This window comes from Podarcis gaigeae (assembly GCF_964106915.1).
Source record: "Podarcis gaigeae genome assembly, chromosome: 13".
Classification (NCBI taxonomy): Eukaryota; Metazoa; Chordata; class Lepidosauria; order Squamata; family Lacertidae; genus Podarcis; species Podarcis gaigeae.
This window is the reverse complement of record NC_139689.1, coordinates 18,174,655-18,189,418: the sequence shown is the minus strand read 5'-3', so window position 1 is coordinate 18,189,418 and position 14,764 is coordinate 18,174,655. Positions and strand designations below refer to the sequence as shown.

Genomic DNA, 14,764 nt, shown 5'->3' with positions numbered 1-14,764 from the left:
AGAAACTGCATTTGTAAAATGCAGTACCTTTTCAGGGCTCAATTTAAATATCAATATGGAATCATCACTTAACACAACCACTATTTACTTTTATTAATGAATTCCTACCCCACTTTGTAAAAACAAAACCCTAAGTACACAAGGCTACACTACTCAAAACCAACATAGTACAAAATACAATGAAAATTCAACCTTAAAAAGTAAAAATAACAATACAGTCAAACCTCGTTCTGCGTCTGCCTCCGCTTGCGTCCGCTTTGGCGAACATCCGCGGCAAGCCTGGAAGTACCGGAACAGGTTACTTCCGGGTTTGCGGCTCGCGCAGAAGCTCTAAATCGCACCGTGCATGTTTTTTTAATGCTGCTGAGCAGCAGTATAGAATCAAAGGGCATTAGCTATCCTTGCTCAATTAACATGTTGTTTTGTGTAGCAAAAGTGTCAATTGCCTCTGGTTTTGAGAATGTGGTTAGAGAACAAAATGATGAGAGTTCACCTTCAAAGGACATTCAGTCTCTGATTACTCCTGGATTCAGTCACAAAACTATTGTTTCTCCTGATGAAATGATTGTTGGTGGTAAGGAAATATAGGTATATAAAAAGGAGAATTCCTGGATGCCATGATCAAGAGGTTTGGAATCACAAAACATGCAGCAAAGTAAAATGTGGAAATGGAGGTTGTTAAACCTTTAAAATATGTCCTTAATTTAAAGTGAGTTCCAAAATGTCTCCTCAATATGTTTTTCCCCCAAAGTTGCACTCTTTTCTTAGCGTAGAAAAAGACCACATGTTTGATAAGTTTTAAAAAATGGTTTACTTACAAACTCTCCAAAGGTCAGATTAATGTACCTTTCCATACAGCATTCAGAAAAAGTTGCACAGTCAGTAAAACTTGACTCACTTACAATGGTGAAAATCCTAAATTATTAGTATAGGAACTCAAGAGTAGCTTGTAAGAGCCATAGGGTCTGAGCTACAGCAACCAACTCAGACCTCACATGCTGAGTTCATCAGGTAGACTGGAGGTTGAACCATATGATTGATCACCCAGTCCCTCCCAAGGTTAAGGAAAGTTTGCTTTATGATCTCAATCCTTTTGTGTATTAATTAGACTTGGTTGTATGAGGCTGGTTATCTCACAAAGATCATGTACAGATCTAACAGCCATCATTCATTTCTTTGTGATGTGGCTACAAATCACATGTTGGCTTGACCATGAAGACTGTTGAACTAAAAGGAGGAAGTTACCAGAAAAGAAATGCACCAATTTCCAAATTCTGCAAAAGGCCTCCAGCCACAATTCAAGATGCTAAATAGCTTAGGTCCAATAGAGTTTACAGAACACCTAAGGATTTAGGAAACTTTTATGCTGAGTCAGACTACCATGCATTGTCCACACTGATTAACAGCAGTTATGCAAGGTTTCACATGGGACATTCATCCCTGCATGAGGACCGAAATGGGACCTTCTGCATGCAAATTACCACTGAGCTACTATAGCCCTTCCCTTCTTACACCCCGTCCCACCAAGATACCTTAAGATGAACTGAGAGTGCACTCATAACACAATCCATGGAACTGTACTGCCTTCGAGACTCACCTGACAAAGCATGTTTGTGTGTTTTAAAAAGCAACATAAATAGAAGCTGTGAGGGGGTTGGAGTGGAGACACAATAAAGCAAGCAAGGGAGTACAGTGGTACCTTGGTTCCCAAACGGCTTAATTGCCAAACAAATCGGCTCCAGAACGCCGCAAGCCCGGAAGTGCTCCGGTTTGCAAACGTTTTTCAGAAGCTGAACGTCCAACGCAGCTTCCTCTTGAGTGCAGGAAGCTCCTACAGCCAATCAGAAGCTGCACCTTACTTTTTGAATGGTTTCGGGAGTCAAAACAGACTCCCAGAATGGATTAAGTTTGAGAACCAAGGTACCACTGCCTAAATTTTACTTAACAGTGTTTAGAAATTTTCTTAATTGCTTTATATGCAAAAGAAACACAAAGTGATATACAAAATAGATCAGTACAAAAGTATATATTAATAACAAAATGAAAACATGTAAAAATTACATTATACGATTTAAAAATCAACACTGACTGGGCAGTGATTGATTTTTTTTTTATGAGGCTTTTTCACTGTCAGCCATTCTAAGTTGTCAGGATAAATTGTGCTGTAAATTTAATTTAATTAAAATATGAATAGATTAGAACAGAACTTTCCCCCTGTTTTAAACACATTTGCATTGTTCTGGCATACAAGCTGCTTCAGCAGAGCATTGATTTGATTGATTGATTGATTGATTGAATGATTGTATTTATATTCCACCTTTTTCTCCAAGGAGCTCAAGGTGGAGACCCAGGATTGATGTTTCTGGCAGTAGCCATGCAATCTGTTCTCCCTTCCACCTTAATCAATCCCCACAACAACCTTGCTAGGTAGACTGGGCTGAGAGGCAGTGACTGGCCTAAGGGCAGCTTCATGGCTGAATGAGGATTTGAACCCTGGTCTCCCAGGTCCTAGTTGCTGGCACTAACCACACTGGCTCTCCATTTGAGAACCTTATTAGTAAAGTGAAAATTATGTATAAATGGATGCTGACTGGGAAAGCCTGACCCTTATTGCAATAATTTCCTTCTCCCATATTCACCTGGCTAAGGTGAATTAACTTAATTTCCCTGCCCCACTATGACAGGCAGAAATTGCCTCACAGAATTATAATGGCATAAGGAGCCTCACCTGTGGATTTTCTGTCATCGTAGGGGGTGACAAATAACGGCTCTTTCCGCTGCTGAAGCCTCATAAATCTGTGAGTGATGCAGAAACACTGCAATTACTTACCATTTGAGTTTTTCAAGAAGAGACTAAAATATGGGATCCCCTCAACCCCCCTCCTTCCTCACCTCATCACTGATGGATTCCTGTTCTTACTTTTCCCCTCACAATAAATAATGGTGCTTCTCTGACCACGCGAACGATAAACCTGTTTTGGTTTTGTTTTAGTTTATGCATTTCAAAACGAAAATTTGGCGCCTCCCTGAGTGTCAAAAATGACCTTTAATCTTCTTTGCCCACATCAAATATGGCGGCTCCATTGGATGGTGCGGAGAAGTTGCCGTAGTAACAACAAAGACATGTCCCTTCGTTCAGCTCTTCGCTTACTGCCCGGCGCAAACATGGCGGCCTCGCTGCACTTCCCTTTGCCAGTAAGAAAGATGGGTGCTTTCCATCGTTTTCGCGCTCCCCCTCCCTTCTAACCAATAATAATAAACCTGTTTCCTACACTAAAAATACCAAGACTCTTGCTAGTATGGCCCTGAGATTTTGCAGAACGGTGCTGTGAATAGCAGAAAATATCACACCTTTGAGCCGGCTGCCCACACAAAAAATGTCGCTTCACCGAGCCTCCAGTCCCTCATTGAGTGCCCACATTAAAGATGGCGAAGATGCGACCGTTGTTACTCTTCCCTCCTTGCCCACAGAAAAGATGGGGGCGGAGTGGGGGGTGGGGTGTCCTGTGAACTTCCATAGGGGTTGGATTTGAGGGTGGAGAGGACAGGCTATCGCAAGAGGTCAACACCCCACCACCAGCCTGGCTGCTTGCTGCTATGGGAGGTTGGGGGCGGGGGAGAGGCTCTGTCCCCTTCCTCCGAAGAAGTGGCCCCCCACCCCCCCCCGTAAAATGTCGGCACCTATAAGAAGTTGTGAGTACCGGGGAGGTGGGTGGGGAGCAGACGGGGAGGGGGAGGGATTCCCCTTAGACTTTGAGGTGGTGGTGGTGGGGGGGAAACACAGGGGAGAAACAGACCCACCCTTCACCCACCCCGTGACTGACACCTTGGCACTGGCCGCCTCTGTGCCTGAGCCAACTGGGTCATGCAGGTGGGATAAAGAGGCCAAGAAGGAGAGACGAGGGGGGGGGCGCCTGGGTTCTTTAGGGAGGGGGCAGACAGAGTTAGGGTGGGGGGTCATTGCTGGGAAATGCTGGGAGCCAGAACTCATGGGTTCTGTACGGGTGCCTATTCAAGATCACTTAAGGCAGGTTAGCTCTCCGTAACACCTTATTTCAAGTACAAATCCCCAGGGATCAGCTTTTTTTATTGTTCATTAAACTATGCAAAGGAGAGCATTGTAACATCATATCCGGACCCAAATTCTTTACATTTCTGTCAGCTACTGGAATGTTATGTGCCTGAGCTGGGGAGGGAGGGGGGATGATTAAACCTCATAAACTGAACCCAATTAGAGAACAAGTCAATAATATAAAATTGCCAGTGATTTTAAATTAAAAGGAAGGATTTAATTAAATTATAATTAAGTAGGATTCTGTAACATCAGTAGGAAGTTATGAACATTAGGAAGCAGGATGAGCTATATAGAACGTTGCGATAAAGTACTGTAATAGTAATAAGTAGAATGGGGGCTTGTTTTAAGATATGAACAAGCATTAGTGTTGATTGCAGTATATATTTCAAAGATAAAGCTGGATGTTTAGTATAGACTTTTTCATGTACAACTGTGTATTATTAGTGTGATACATGGCTGTCATGGTTTATGTTCTTCTACTTATCAAGTGTCTTTTATATGGATTATGTATTTATAGAAAGAATTATAAGAAAGAAATAAAACAAGTTATCCGTAACATCTTTTTTCCTCTACTTGTAGTCAGTAAGGATAAATGGGTTAATGTCTTCCACAATGTACAACTGATGTGGGAGTACACTCATTAACAACTTGGATTTCTGGAACCTGAGCAGTAGTAGTTATTCTGAATTAATTAACAGAATGCATAAGCATGTGGTCTTGTTATGCAGCCAAGGTGGGAAAGTGGAATCCGTGATGCTTGGTCTTTTGGGTTTTCTGGCAAGGGACACTTGCTTCCAAGAGGGAATGCATGGCTTAACTTCCTTCTGTCTTTTCTGCTACCTCAAACAAGATCACTTCACAACTGGCAGCATCGCAGTAGCAATTAAGCTTTCACCTAAATATTATTTTAAGTGCAAATTTAAATCCACCTACAATTTTGGGACAAATTTCTGTGTTACATGTTTATAGAATCATAGAACTGTAATGTGGAAGAGACGCCGAGTTGGCTGTTGGGTTGCTGGCATATGCCATGCATATGAACATCTTTTGTGCCAAGTGTGGCTGAAAGTCAGGACTTTGGGGTTGGGGTGTGGGGGAAGCTAGGAGTTTAGGACAGAATGGCTTCACACAGATTTGGGGGACTTCCGGGTACTTTGGAAAGGGATGGCTTCACTTCTAGTCTCTAACCTTTTAAACACAATCCAAGGTCTCACTGACTACCCCCCCAAAAACTAGGACACCCCCCCTCATTTCATTCCAAAAATTCAAGGGGTGCATGTTTCTGAGTGTGCTACATTTCTCTGCTGCAGAAAATAGTGAGTGGGCTTATTTTTATTATCCATGTCCTACTGGCTTTAGCTGCAATCCTATACATGTTTTCCTGGGAGTAAGATTTATTGGACTTAATGGGACTTCCATCTGCAGAGTGATCTTTACAGTTGTGCCCTTTATCCTCATCTCATTTATGCACATATCAGCTTGGTGAGACCAATTAGGTTGAGAGTCCAGACCATGATTTCCCCCCCCACCCCCCCAAGGTCGGCCCAGCCATTCTCACCACTAGCTGGGCACAGATCCAGATCTGGAATATTTCCCACATCCAAACCTAGTACATTGGGACCATTGTTTTCAAACGTAATCCGTTCTAGAAGTCCATTTGACTTCCAAAACCGAGGATCAAAGCAAGTTCAATGGGGGAAATAGACAAACACGCCTCAGAAGCTGTTTGACTTCGGAGACATGCTCAAAAACGGAAGCAGTTACTTCCAGGTTGTCGGTGTTTGGCTTACGAAACATTTGGCAGCCGAGACGTTTGACAACCAAAGTTGACTGTACTTGAGGCAAGGAAGAAGGGCTACCCCTATGCTCTCCATATAATCAGTTATCAGTAATCAATATATCCATATATGCTCACACATAATCAGGGTTTACAGTATTTTATAATCCATTTTGAATCAAAGGGAAGCTGTGCCTTAGCTAACTGCATACTGCTTGAAACAGCAAAATTAGGAGCCAACCTTTCCCCTACAAACATCCGTGTACCCTGGACAAGGGGAAGACGTGAATCAGAGATTCTGGTACAAAATCCCCTCAGATACAGGCTAAATTAATCCACAGAACAGGAAGAGCAAAACCACAAAATCTCCAAACTCCCTGTCCTGTCATAACTAGGGGAGAGGTTAGACAGTGTCCCTGCAAGCATCGGAAAGCAGAACTAGAACTCCGTGCTTGACCAGGAGCTGGTAGCATGGCAAGAAGCTTGCTAATTGGCTAATTTTCACTGACAATATCGGGACTGCCTCATGGTTGTCTCATGATTTATGATTTGCTTTGATCTGCTCAGGTATAAAGACCTCTGGATTTCTGTCAATCGGGGTCCCAGTTCCTTTTGGAAGAGATTCCAAACTGGGTCCTTATTGCCTGGCAATAAACTTCACCTTCTTATTCTCCATTGCTGTGTCTGCCTGATCCTTATTTAGCACTAAGCGAGTACCTGCTTACGTTCACGTGCTTCATACTGTCTGCCACCCTCTGTCATCTTGTGCAATTGAAAAGTTTGGAGAATTCCCCAAATCCTTTGACTCACTTCCTGTTTCTGGAAGCAAAAGCTATAAGCTGAACCTTCTGACTACATGAAGAGCCATTTTCACATACATGCAGATTCCTAAGATTCCTGCCTTGGCATCTTGGAGAAGTGTGTTCTCTGCAGGCAACTTCTGTGCTAGGCTTGATTGATTGATTGATTGATTGATTGATTGCGGGTATATGCCACCTCTCCTCCAATGTGCTCAAGGGGGCATGCATGGTTCACTTCCTCCCCATTTTATCTAGGTTCAGCTGAGAAACAGCAACTGGACCAAGGTAACCTAGTGAGTTTCACAGCTGAGTGGGGATTTGAACCCTGGTCTCTCACAGTTCCTGGTCCAACACTCTAACCACTACTCCACACTGGCTCCCTGTTCCGGATAGCGGGGTTTAATCAGGGGGAGGGAATGCTTTTATACTGGGAGGGCTTGGTGGCCATGGAGTCCCACTCTGATTCTTTCACTGTCCTTTCTCTGTCCCGTAGAGGCACTGTTGGGTAGATGGAGAACTGCGATGAAGAGTGGCCAGAGGGCCAGCACTCCCTTCAGGCCCCAGGTGGGGTCCGGGCTGCCACCGGAACCGTGGAAGAGTGTGCCGTTCTCTACTCGGACGCGGAGGACGACCCGTCGCTCCTAACAGACCATGGGCCGGGTGCCCGGGCCCCTTTCCACTGCTCCGAGTGCGACAAGAGCTTCCGTTACCGTTCGGACCTGCGCCGCCATTTTGCCCGGCACACCGAGCTCAAGCCTTTCCAGTGCCCTCACTGCGTCAAGAGCTTCAAGCATTCCTTCAACCTGGTGAACCACATCCGGAGCCACACCGGGGAGCGCCCCTACCGCTGCACCATGTGCCCCAAAGGCTTCCGAGACTCCACGGGGCTCCTCCACCACCAGGTGGTGCACACGGGGGAGAAGCCCTACTGCTGCCACGTCTGCGAGCTCCGCTTCTCCTCCCGCAGCAGCTTGGGGCGCCACCTCAAGCGGCAGCACCGCGCTTCCCCCGCTGCCGCAGCCCCTCAGACGCCCGCCCCCCGCTGCCTGGCCTGTGGGAAAGAGCAAAGTCCCCTGGGGCACCTCTGCAGCGCCGGGCGAGGCCGGGCCGCGCCCTTTGGCTGCGGGGCCTGCGGACGCCATTTCCAGTTGGCATCCGAACTGCGGCGCCATTGGCTCGCCCACACTGACATCAAGCCCTTCAAGTGCCCCGACTGTGAGCGGGACTTCAACGCTGCGGCGCTGTTGGAGCGCCACAAGCTCACGCATGCCAAGGACAGGCCCCCGCCCTGCCCAGTGTGCTCTGGGAAGGTTCCACCAAGCGATGGGGTGCTGGAATTGCGGGGCCTGGAAGAAGAGCCGCGAGATGGGGGGACAGAGGCCCAGCAGCACAGCAGGGGCTGCCCCACATGCCACCCTCCAGACATGCGACCCCCTGAAACACTGTACCAGTGTGAATGCGGGACCTTTTTCGCCAATGGCAACACCCTGGCGGCTCACTTGACTGCTCATGGCGGCGAGCCCTCCTTCAGCTGCGGGATATGCGGCCAGCCCTTTGTGAACTTGCAGACACTGGAGGAGCACCAGTTGAGCCACGCTGTGGCTGCTTCCCCAATGTCAGGCCCCGGCAGTGAGCTGGAACGCCACCTGTTGCCGCAGCTGGACCTCCGCGCGTTCCCCGCCCGGCCCAGCAAGAAACTCTACAAATGCAGCGAGTGCGAAAAGTACTTCCGCAGCCCCCGAGACCTGGACCGTCACGTCTTGGTGCACACCGGCGAGAAGCCCTACCAGTGCACCGAGTGCGGCAAGTTCTTCCGGCACGAGTGCTACCTGAAACGGCACCGGCTGCTGCACAGTGGCGAACGCCCTTTCAAGTGCACCGTCTGCCACAAAGGGTTCATCACCTTGAGCAACCTCTCCCGCCATCTCAAGCTGCACCGCGGAATTGACTAGGCGGGGAGCCCCCTTCTCAGAATAAACGCCCTCCCATCCCAACGCTGCTTTCCTCTACCTCCACCCTGCCAGAGGCGATCTGGTTTTGGAGGTGTCACTCTGCCCGATGCGGCTAGAACTTTGATTTCCCCGCCCTCCTTGTAGGGCAGGAATTTACAATTGTGAGCTGATAGAAAAGTATTATTGTTGTTATTATTATTATTATTTTACTAATGTCCCACTACTGTTGGTAGAGTACATTGCACTTGCTTGACCGTTATAACGTCTTCGGTGGGTTGGGGGTAGGATACCTGGCTGGTTGTGCCTAGACAGGTAACTGAACATTTTGGGATTCAGACCCCTAATATTTCCGGGCATAATGAAGACGTGCCAGGAAATGCAACTCTTGGGCCAGGGCTCCACCCCTCCCCCAGAGATACTTATGTCCAAGTGAGCTTGACCAAGCTGAGATGATGTTGCCTCAATAGCTGTAGTGCTGTGTGGTTCCCAGGAATGTAAAGGAGGGACTGCCTAGTTGTCATGGGAGAGGTGCGCTCAGACATTCTACCAGGATGCAGATTTATTGACTTGCTGCAATGCAGAACGTCTTACCTTATGGAAAAGCAGACAGCATTGTTGGGCAATAGAAATACTATTGTGGAGGAACCTTGCATCATCCTGTTGTGTGACTTGGTTGGTTCCCTTTCCCTCTGATCTCTCTGCCCCTGGACAAGAGTGGCCACAGTTAGGGGACGTTTCTGCCTTTCCCTTCCAACTTGAAAGGCATGTTGTCCTTGCCAAAGCCAATGGGCTTGAGTTCCAGAACTGCAGCTCACCAAAGAATTTTAGGCATTGTACTTCTATATGGCCTAGAGGTGATGGTGGATTAAGACCACAGAGTTCTCAGCAACCTCACAAAACTATGGTTTCTAAGTCTTCCTTGGAGGGGTGTGGGGAAAGTATAATCAAACCATTAAAAATCAATTTAAGCTTGAAGCAGGACTGCACCTGTTGTATTTTATAGGGATGCCCAGAAAGGTTTTAGTTTATTTAGGAAAGCTTATTATTATCATTAGTATCCCTATTTCTGACTGCATTTGCTAAAAACAACCCAGCCCAAACAAACAGGAATCATGTCCTTAAATACCCTGCTTAAAAATTGCAAAGATTCACAACAAAACTGAGGTTCTTCTACTTGCCCTTTTGTTTTCTTAGCTTTGGTTCAAAAATTGCTACTTTTATTTCCAGAATTTTTCTTTGCAATCATGAGGACTATAAATTTAATTTTTTTTAAGATGTCCATATTATCATGTTTGGCTCAGCATTGGCTAGAGCAAAATTGCCTTGAAGGCAAGGTTCTGCCTGCAGGTTGTAGAGCAGTAGCCACCTGTGAGATGAATTGAAGGCTTGTGTGCCTGCATGATTTTATCTGTAGGCTTGAAGCACGTGAACGTAAGCAGGTACTTGCTTGGTGTTAAATAAGGATCAGGCAGGCTCAGCAATGGAGAATAAGAAGGTGAAGTTTATTGCCAGGCAATAAGGACCCAGTTTGGAATCTCCTCCAAAAGGAACTGGGACCCCGATTGACAGAAATCCAGAGGTCTTTATACCTGAGCAGATCACAGCAAACCATAGATCATGAGACAACCATGAGGCAGTCACGATATTGTCAGCGAAAATTAGCCAATGAGCAAGCTTCTTGCCATGCTACCAGCTCCTGGTCAAGCACGGAGTTCTAGTTCTGCTTTCCGATGCTTGCAGGGACGCTCTGTCTAACCTTTCCCCTACTTATGACAGGACAGGGAGTTTGGAGATTTTGTGGTTTTGCTCTTCCTGTTCTGTGGATTAATTTAGCCTGTATCTGAGGGGATTTTGTACCAGAATCTCTGATTCACGTCTTCTCCTTGTCCAGGGTACACGGATGTTTGTAGGGGAAAGGTTGGCTCCTAATTTTGCTGTTTCAAGCAGTATGCAGTTAGCTAAGGCACAGCTTCCCTTTGATTCAAAATGGATTATAAAATACTGTAAGCCCTGATTATGTGTGAGCATATATGGATATATTGATTTCTGATAACTGATTATATGGAGAGCATAGGGGTAGCCCTTCTTCCTTGCCTCATTCCCCCCTTTTCAAGCTCAGAAAGAAGATTCATCTGATTCCTGAGCTTGAACACCACTCTGGACGTCAGAATAAACCACTGTTTCCTGCAAGGGGGCCTGTTGCTGCACTGGAACCGGTTCCCTATGCATTTGCTCGTAACCATCGTCTTCCTCTGGCTCCTCTGGCACTGGGGGCATCAAACCAAGCATTCTTTCTTATAGTGAAGCCAGCAGGTTTCTTCTTAGACCTGCTCATTGTTTGACCTCCCCTTTCTTCTGCCCTCATGATGCTATACCATTTCCCCTGGTTTTAGTTTGCCAGCTGTAAGTGTGGTTTATTTCTAGCAAATGTTCTTTTCTGAAGGCTTAAAAGGGATGCATCTGCTTTCATGGAAAGGTTCAGCCCTCAGAAAGAGTTTGATATTCTGGAGAAGGCAACATTTCACGAAATATGTCAGCAAACATGATTTGGATTTCATAAAAAATATATTGGGGAGCTGGAGAAATGTATCCTTATGTTTGGCTTGTCCGGGGACTGGACGGAGGAGGCTCAGGAGTTGCCTAGGCTTGCGTGTCTTTGTGTTTAAATGTGGTCTCCAAGAATGATGCACTTGATAGTTCCTGGGAGCCCAGAACCTGCATAGACTTTGCCCATAGTCAAATAAGCTACTGGAGAACACACTGGAGAGGAAAAACCCTCTTTCATAAGCCGAAAAAGTATGATGAGAGCTAGGGTTGTCAGTTTTCCTATTTCATTTTTTAAGCCAAAGTCCTGTTGCCCTCGCTCCATTCTTCTTTGTCTGCTTGTGCCCACCCTAGTGCCCTCCTGGCAGGACAGATTGGTTCCTATGTGCCCCGTTAAGTCAGATTCCAGTATCGAGAGCAGTATCTGCCCTCTCCCCTGTGGAATTATTTACTGGCAAGTAGTTGAGTCTTATTCTCTCTCTCTCTCTCTCTCTCTCTCTCTTTAAGCCCTTGGTGGGTCCTTGAAAATAACCTAATAAAAGCCTGCTCCTGACCAAATTCCAGTTCCTTATCTTCTGTGGAATGTAAGCCTTGTAGCTGGGCATTCGTTTGGTGTGCGTGTCTGTCTATCTTTCCATGCCTGTGTGTTACGGAGAGCAAGGTTGTCCTAAGGTATAAGCTTCATGGGTGTCAGGGGCAGGCAGAGTCAGGCACCTGCCAACGGCCACCTGCCCCAGGGGGCTCAGTGTCACTCTTGTGCCTCCTGGCCCTTTTGCTCTTCCTGCTTGCAGTTGCCACCTGACCTGTTCACCTGTCCTCTCCAAGCACACAAGCAGTGACAAGAGCAAGTGACAAGTCCCCCAGGAACATGACCTTCTCTCCCCATTCCTGCCACCCCCATCAAAGAGTTGGGTGCATTGGGCACAGAGGCAAGGGAGTGGGCAACAATGCCTTGGAAAGAGGAGGGGACCCCATCAAAGGCACTCTGCCCAAGGGTCTTTCATCTAGATTGAACACCAGGGAGAGGTGGCAACGATCTGGCCGTTTTTAGGCATGTTCAAATTTTTGGATTGAATTTTTAAAGCGCCCATTAGGTCCAGTCGTGGCCGACTCTGGGGTTGCGGCGCTTATCTCTCTTTATTGGCAGAGGGAGCAGGTGCACAGCTTCTGGGTCATGTGGCCAGCATGACTAAGCCACTTCTGGCGAACCAGAGCAGCGCACGGAAATGCCGTTTACCTTCCCGCCAGAGTGGTACCTATTTATCTACTTGCACTTTGACATGCTTTCGAACTGCTAGGTTGGCAGGAGGGATTGAATTTTAGGCATGTTCAAATTTTTGGATTGAATTGGTCTGCAAAGCAGATCTAAAACCTACACCTAGTTGGAGCCAGGAGTTGGACTAGATTCCCCTTGGGATCCCTTCCAGCCTTACAATTCTATGACTTCCCTCAGAGGAAGCCCCCCTTGCTCCAAACCCCCGGCTGAACTGCGCTCTCCTCTTTTGAGCACGTGAAGTTGCCTCACTACCCCACCGTTGCTCCCCTATAGATCTATCCTATAGTTTTATAGTTGGGAAAAACCAAAACTTCACTTGTGCATTTGTACTGCTGGCCTGCAACTTGATTGCAGCACCGGAGTTGCAGGCAGACACCTGCTGTATTGTTACGGTAAAATCTGGGTGCAAGGCTACTCTGCCACCCAGCTCGTCGGACTAAGTCCGCGGGTCCCTGCGGAGGAAAATGAGCTCAGCCGGAGACAGGAGCAAGCTGCAGAAGATCCAAGTTTATTGCGCAACAGGTTCAAGGCGAGATTGAACAGTGAGAAAGGGGTGACATGAACTTTTGAAACTTCCCTCCATGTCCCAGAATACAGTGCAAAATACATCCCAGTTACATCATGAATACATTAAGAAGAGGTTGGGTTACACAGATTACATCATGAATACATTAAGAAGAGGTTGGGTTACACGGATTAACATATGGAGGAGGAATATGCAGAGTTGGAGATATGCGCAGATAAACACTTCCTGAGTACCAGGTGATGACAAGACAATGGTCCAAATATGTATAGTCTGCCACCTGGCATTGCCCGGAGGAAAAGCTTGGCAGAGTGATTTGACAGGATTAGGTTCTTGACACCTTGCTTGAGGGATTATGGAGGACAGGGGAGGTGTCATAGAGTCCTAGAGAAATTGAGCAAATTGGCACGTTGAGTTTCTATGAATTTTATAGATTTTAGTCCCTTTTGACATTGACAATTGGAAATAAATGGATATATTGTAGTGAAGAAGAAGGTAAAGAAGACATGCCCCCCCCACTTCCGTATCAGTATGTACAGTGGTACCTCAGGTTACATATGCTTCACGTTACAGACTCCGCTAACCCAGAAATAGTGCTTCAGGTTAAGAACTTTGCTTCAGGATGAGAACAGAAATCGTGCTCCAGCGGTGCAGCAGCAGCAGGAGGCCCCATTAGCTAAAGTGGTGCTTCAGGTTAAGAACAGTTTCAGGTTAAGAACGGACCTCCGGAACGAATTAAGTACTGGGTACCACTGTACATGTCGGCGTGCGCATTGTTACAAGGGGGAGGAAGCGTGCTCGGTCAGCGACCATCGCGGTTCTGCTCTCCGGTGTGGACGCCAACAAACGCTGAAGGCGCGTGGAGGGACACGCGGGGGTGGGCATTGTTGATCTTCAAGAGGGGGCGTGGCGGAAGCTTTTGCGCACAAGCGGGGAGTGCAAGTGTATCCGAAGTTGATCATTCCTACTATTTGCAGGACCCTCCCCCCCCCACCGCCCCCTGGGAAGATGGCAGAGGGAGGGAAGTGGGTGTGTTTCACCGCGGGGGCTACCTGGAGGCGTCAACCCAACCCACTCCCCGCCGCTCCCGCCTGCAGCCCCGGCGCCTCCCCTCAGGGCAGCAGCAGCGGTACAGGCAAGGAAGGGGGATCCCGGCCAGCAAGCGAGAAAGGGCAGCGGCTGGAGCTTTTCCATTGCAGGAGAGAGATCAGGGGAAAGGGATCTCTCCTGCTCTCCATAGGAGGAAACGTGCTGGAAACGAAGCATGATGGATAATTGGGGAGGGGCGGAGAGGGGATCACATGCGTCACTCACTCCGGATGGAGATGCGCCCCAAGCGCTCGTGTCCGGATACACTAGTACAGTAATCACCAGCCGCCTTTCTGATTTGATTGCTCAGCTTTGCAAAGCAGGAATTAAACTCTCCTTTCCCTCGCCCTTTCCAGTTTTCCCACTCTTTGGGCGGCGGGAGGAGAGTTAAAAGAAAGGGTGGGGGGGGGGGACAAGGAATCCTGAAGCACCTCTCCAAATCTTCTAGATTCTACTCTTTTATCAGAGCCCCCAAGTGTCGTGCTCTGCCTCACACCTCTTCAGCTCGCGATTCCCCGTACTTAACAACGAATCCCTTCGTAGCAGCACCCAACTCCTTCCCTCCCTTTTATTTACTTACATCCTGATATTTCTTACCCTTACAACAACCCTGTAAGGTGGCAAAAGCAACATAGACTCTTGTGGCACATTAAAGACGAAGGGAGGGCGCAATAGCCCTGTCCTCTTTGGTTTTTGCTAAACAAACAAACAAACAAACCACCTCCGTA

General features: G+C 47.3%; 1 protein-coding gene and 1 long non-coding RNA gene across 3 annotated transcripts in view; one reads left to right on the top strand and one right to left on the bottom strand.

The window, feature by feature from the left end:
- Positions 1 to 3,297, bottom strand: part of LOC310829359 — a 34,603-nt gene extending 31,306 nt beyond the window's left edge. Inside the window, exons 1-2 of one of the 2 annotated variants that reach the window (XR_014557244.1) lie at positions 2,893 to 3,297; positions 2,729 to 2,796 (exon numbers count right to left, since the gene is read on the bottom strand). This is a non-coding gene — a long non-coding RNA (uncharacterized lncRNA). Of the gene's footprint in view, positions 1 to 224; positions 345 to 2,728; positions 2,797 to 2,892 lie in introns of those variants that run through there. The other variant, XR_014557245.1, reaches the window with a different exon arrangement.
- Positions 3,298 to 3,372: 75 nt separating this feature from the next.
- FIZ1 (FLT3 interacting zinc finger 1) lies at positions 3,373 to 11,706 on the top strand. The gene is made up of 2 exons (XM_083707659.1): positions 3,373 to 3,693; positions 7,146 to 11,706. Exon 2 carries the CDS (start codon positions 7,162 to 7,164, stop codon positions 8,602 to 8,604), a length of 1,443 nt encoding a protein of 480 aa, XP_083563785.1. The 5' UTR covers positions 3,373 to 3,693; positions 7,146 to 7,161; the 3' UTR covers positions 8,605 to 11,706.
- The last annotated feature ends 3,058 nt before the right edge of the window (positions 11,707 to 14,764 follow it).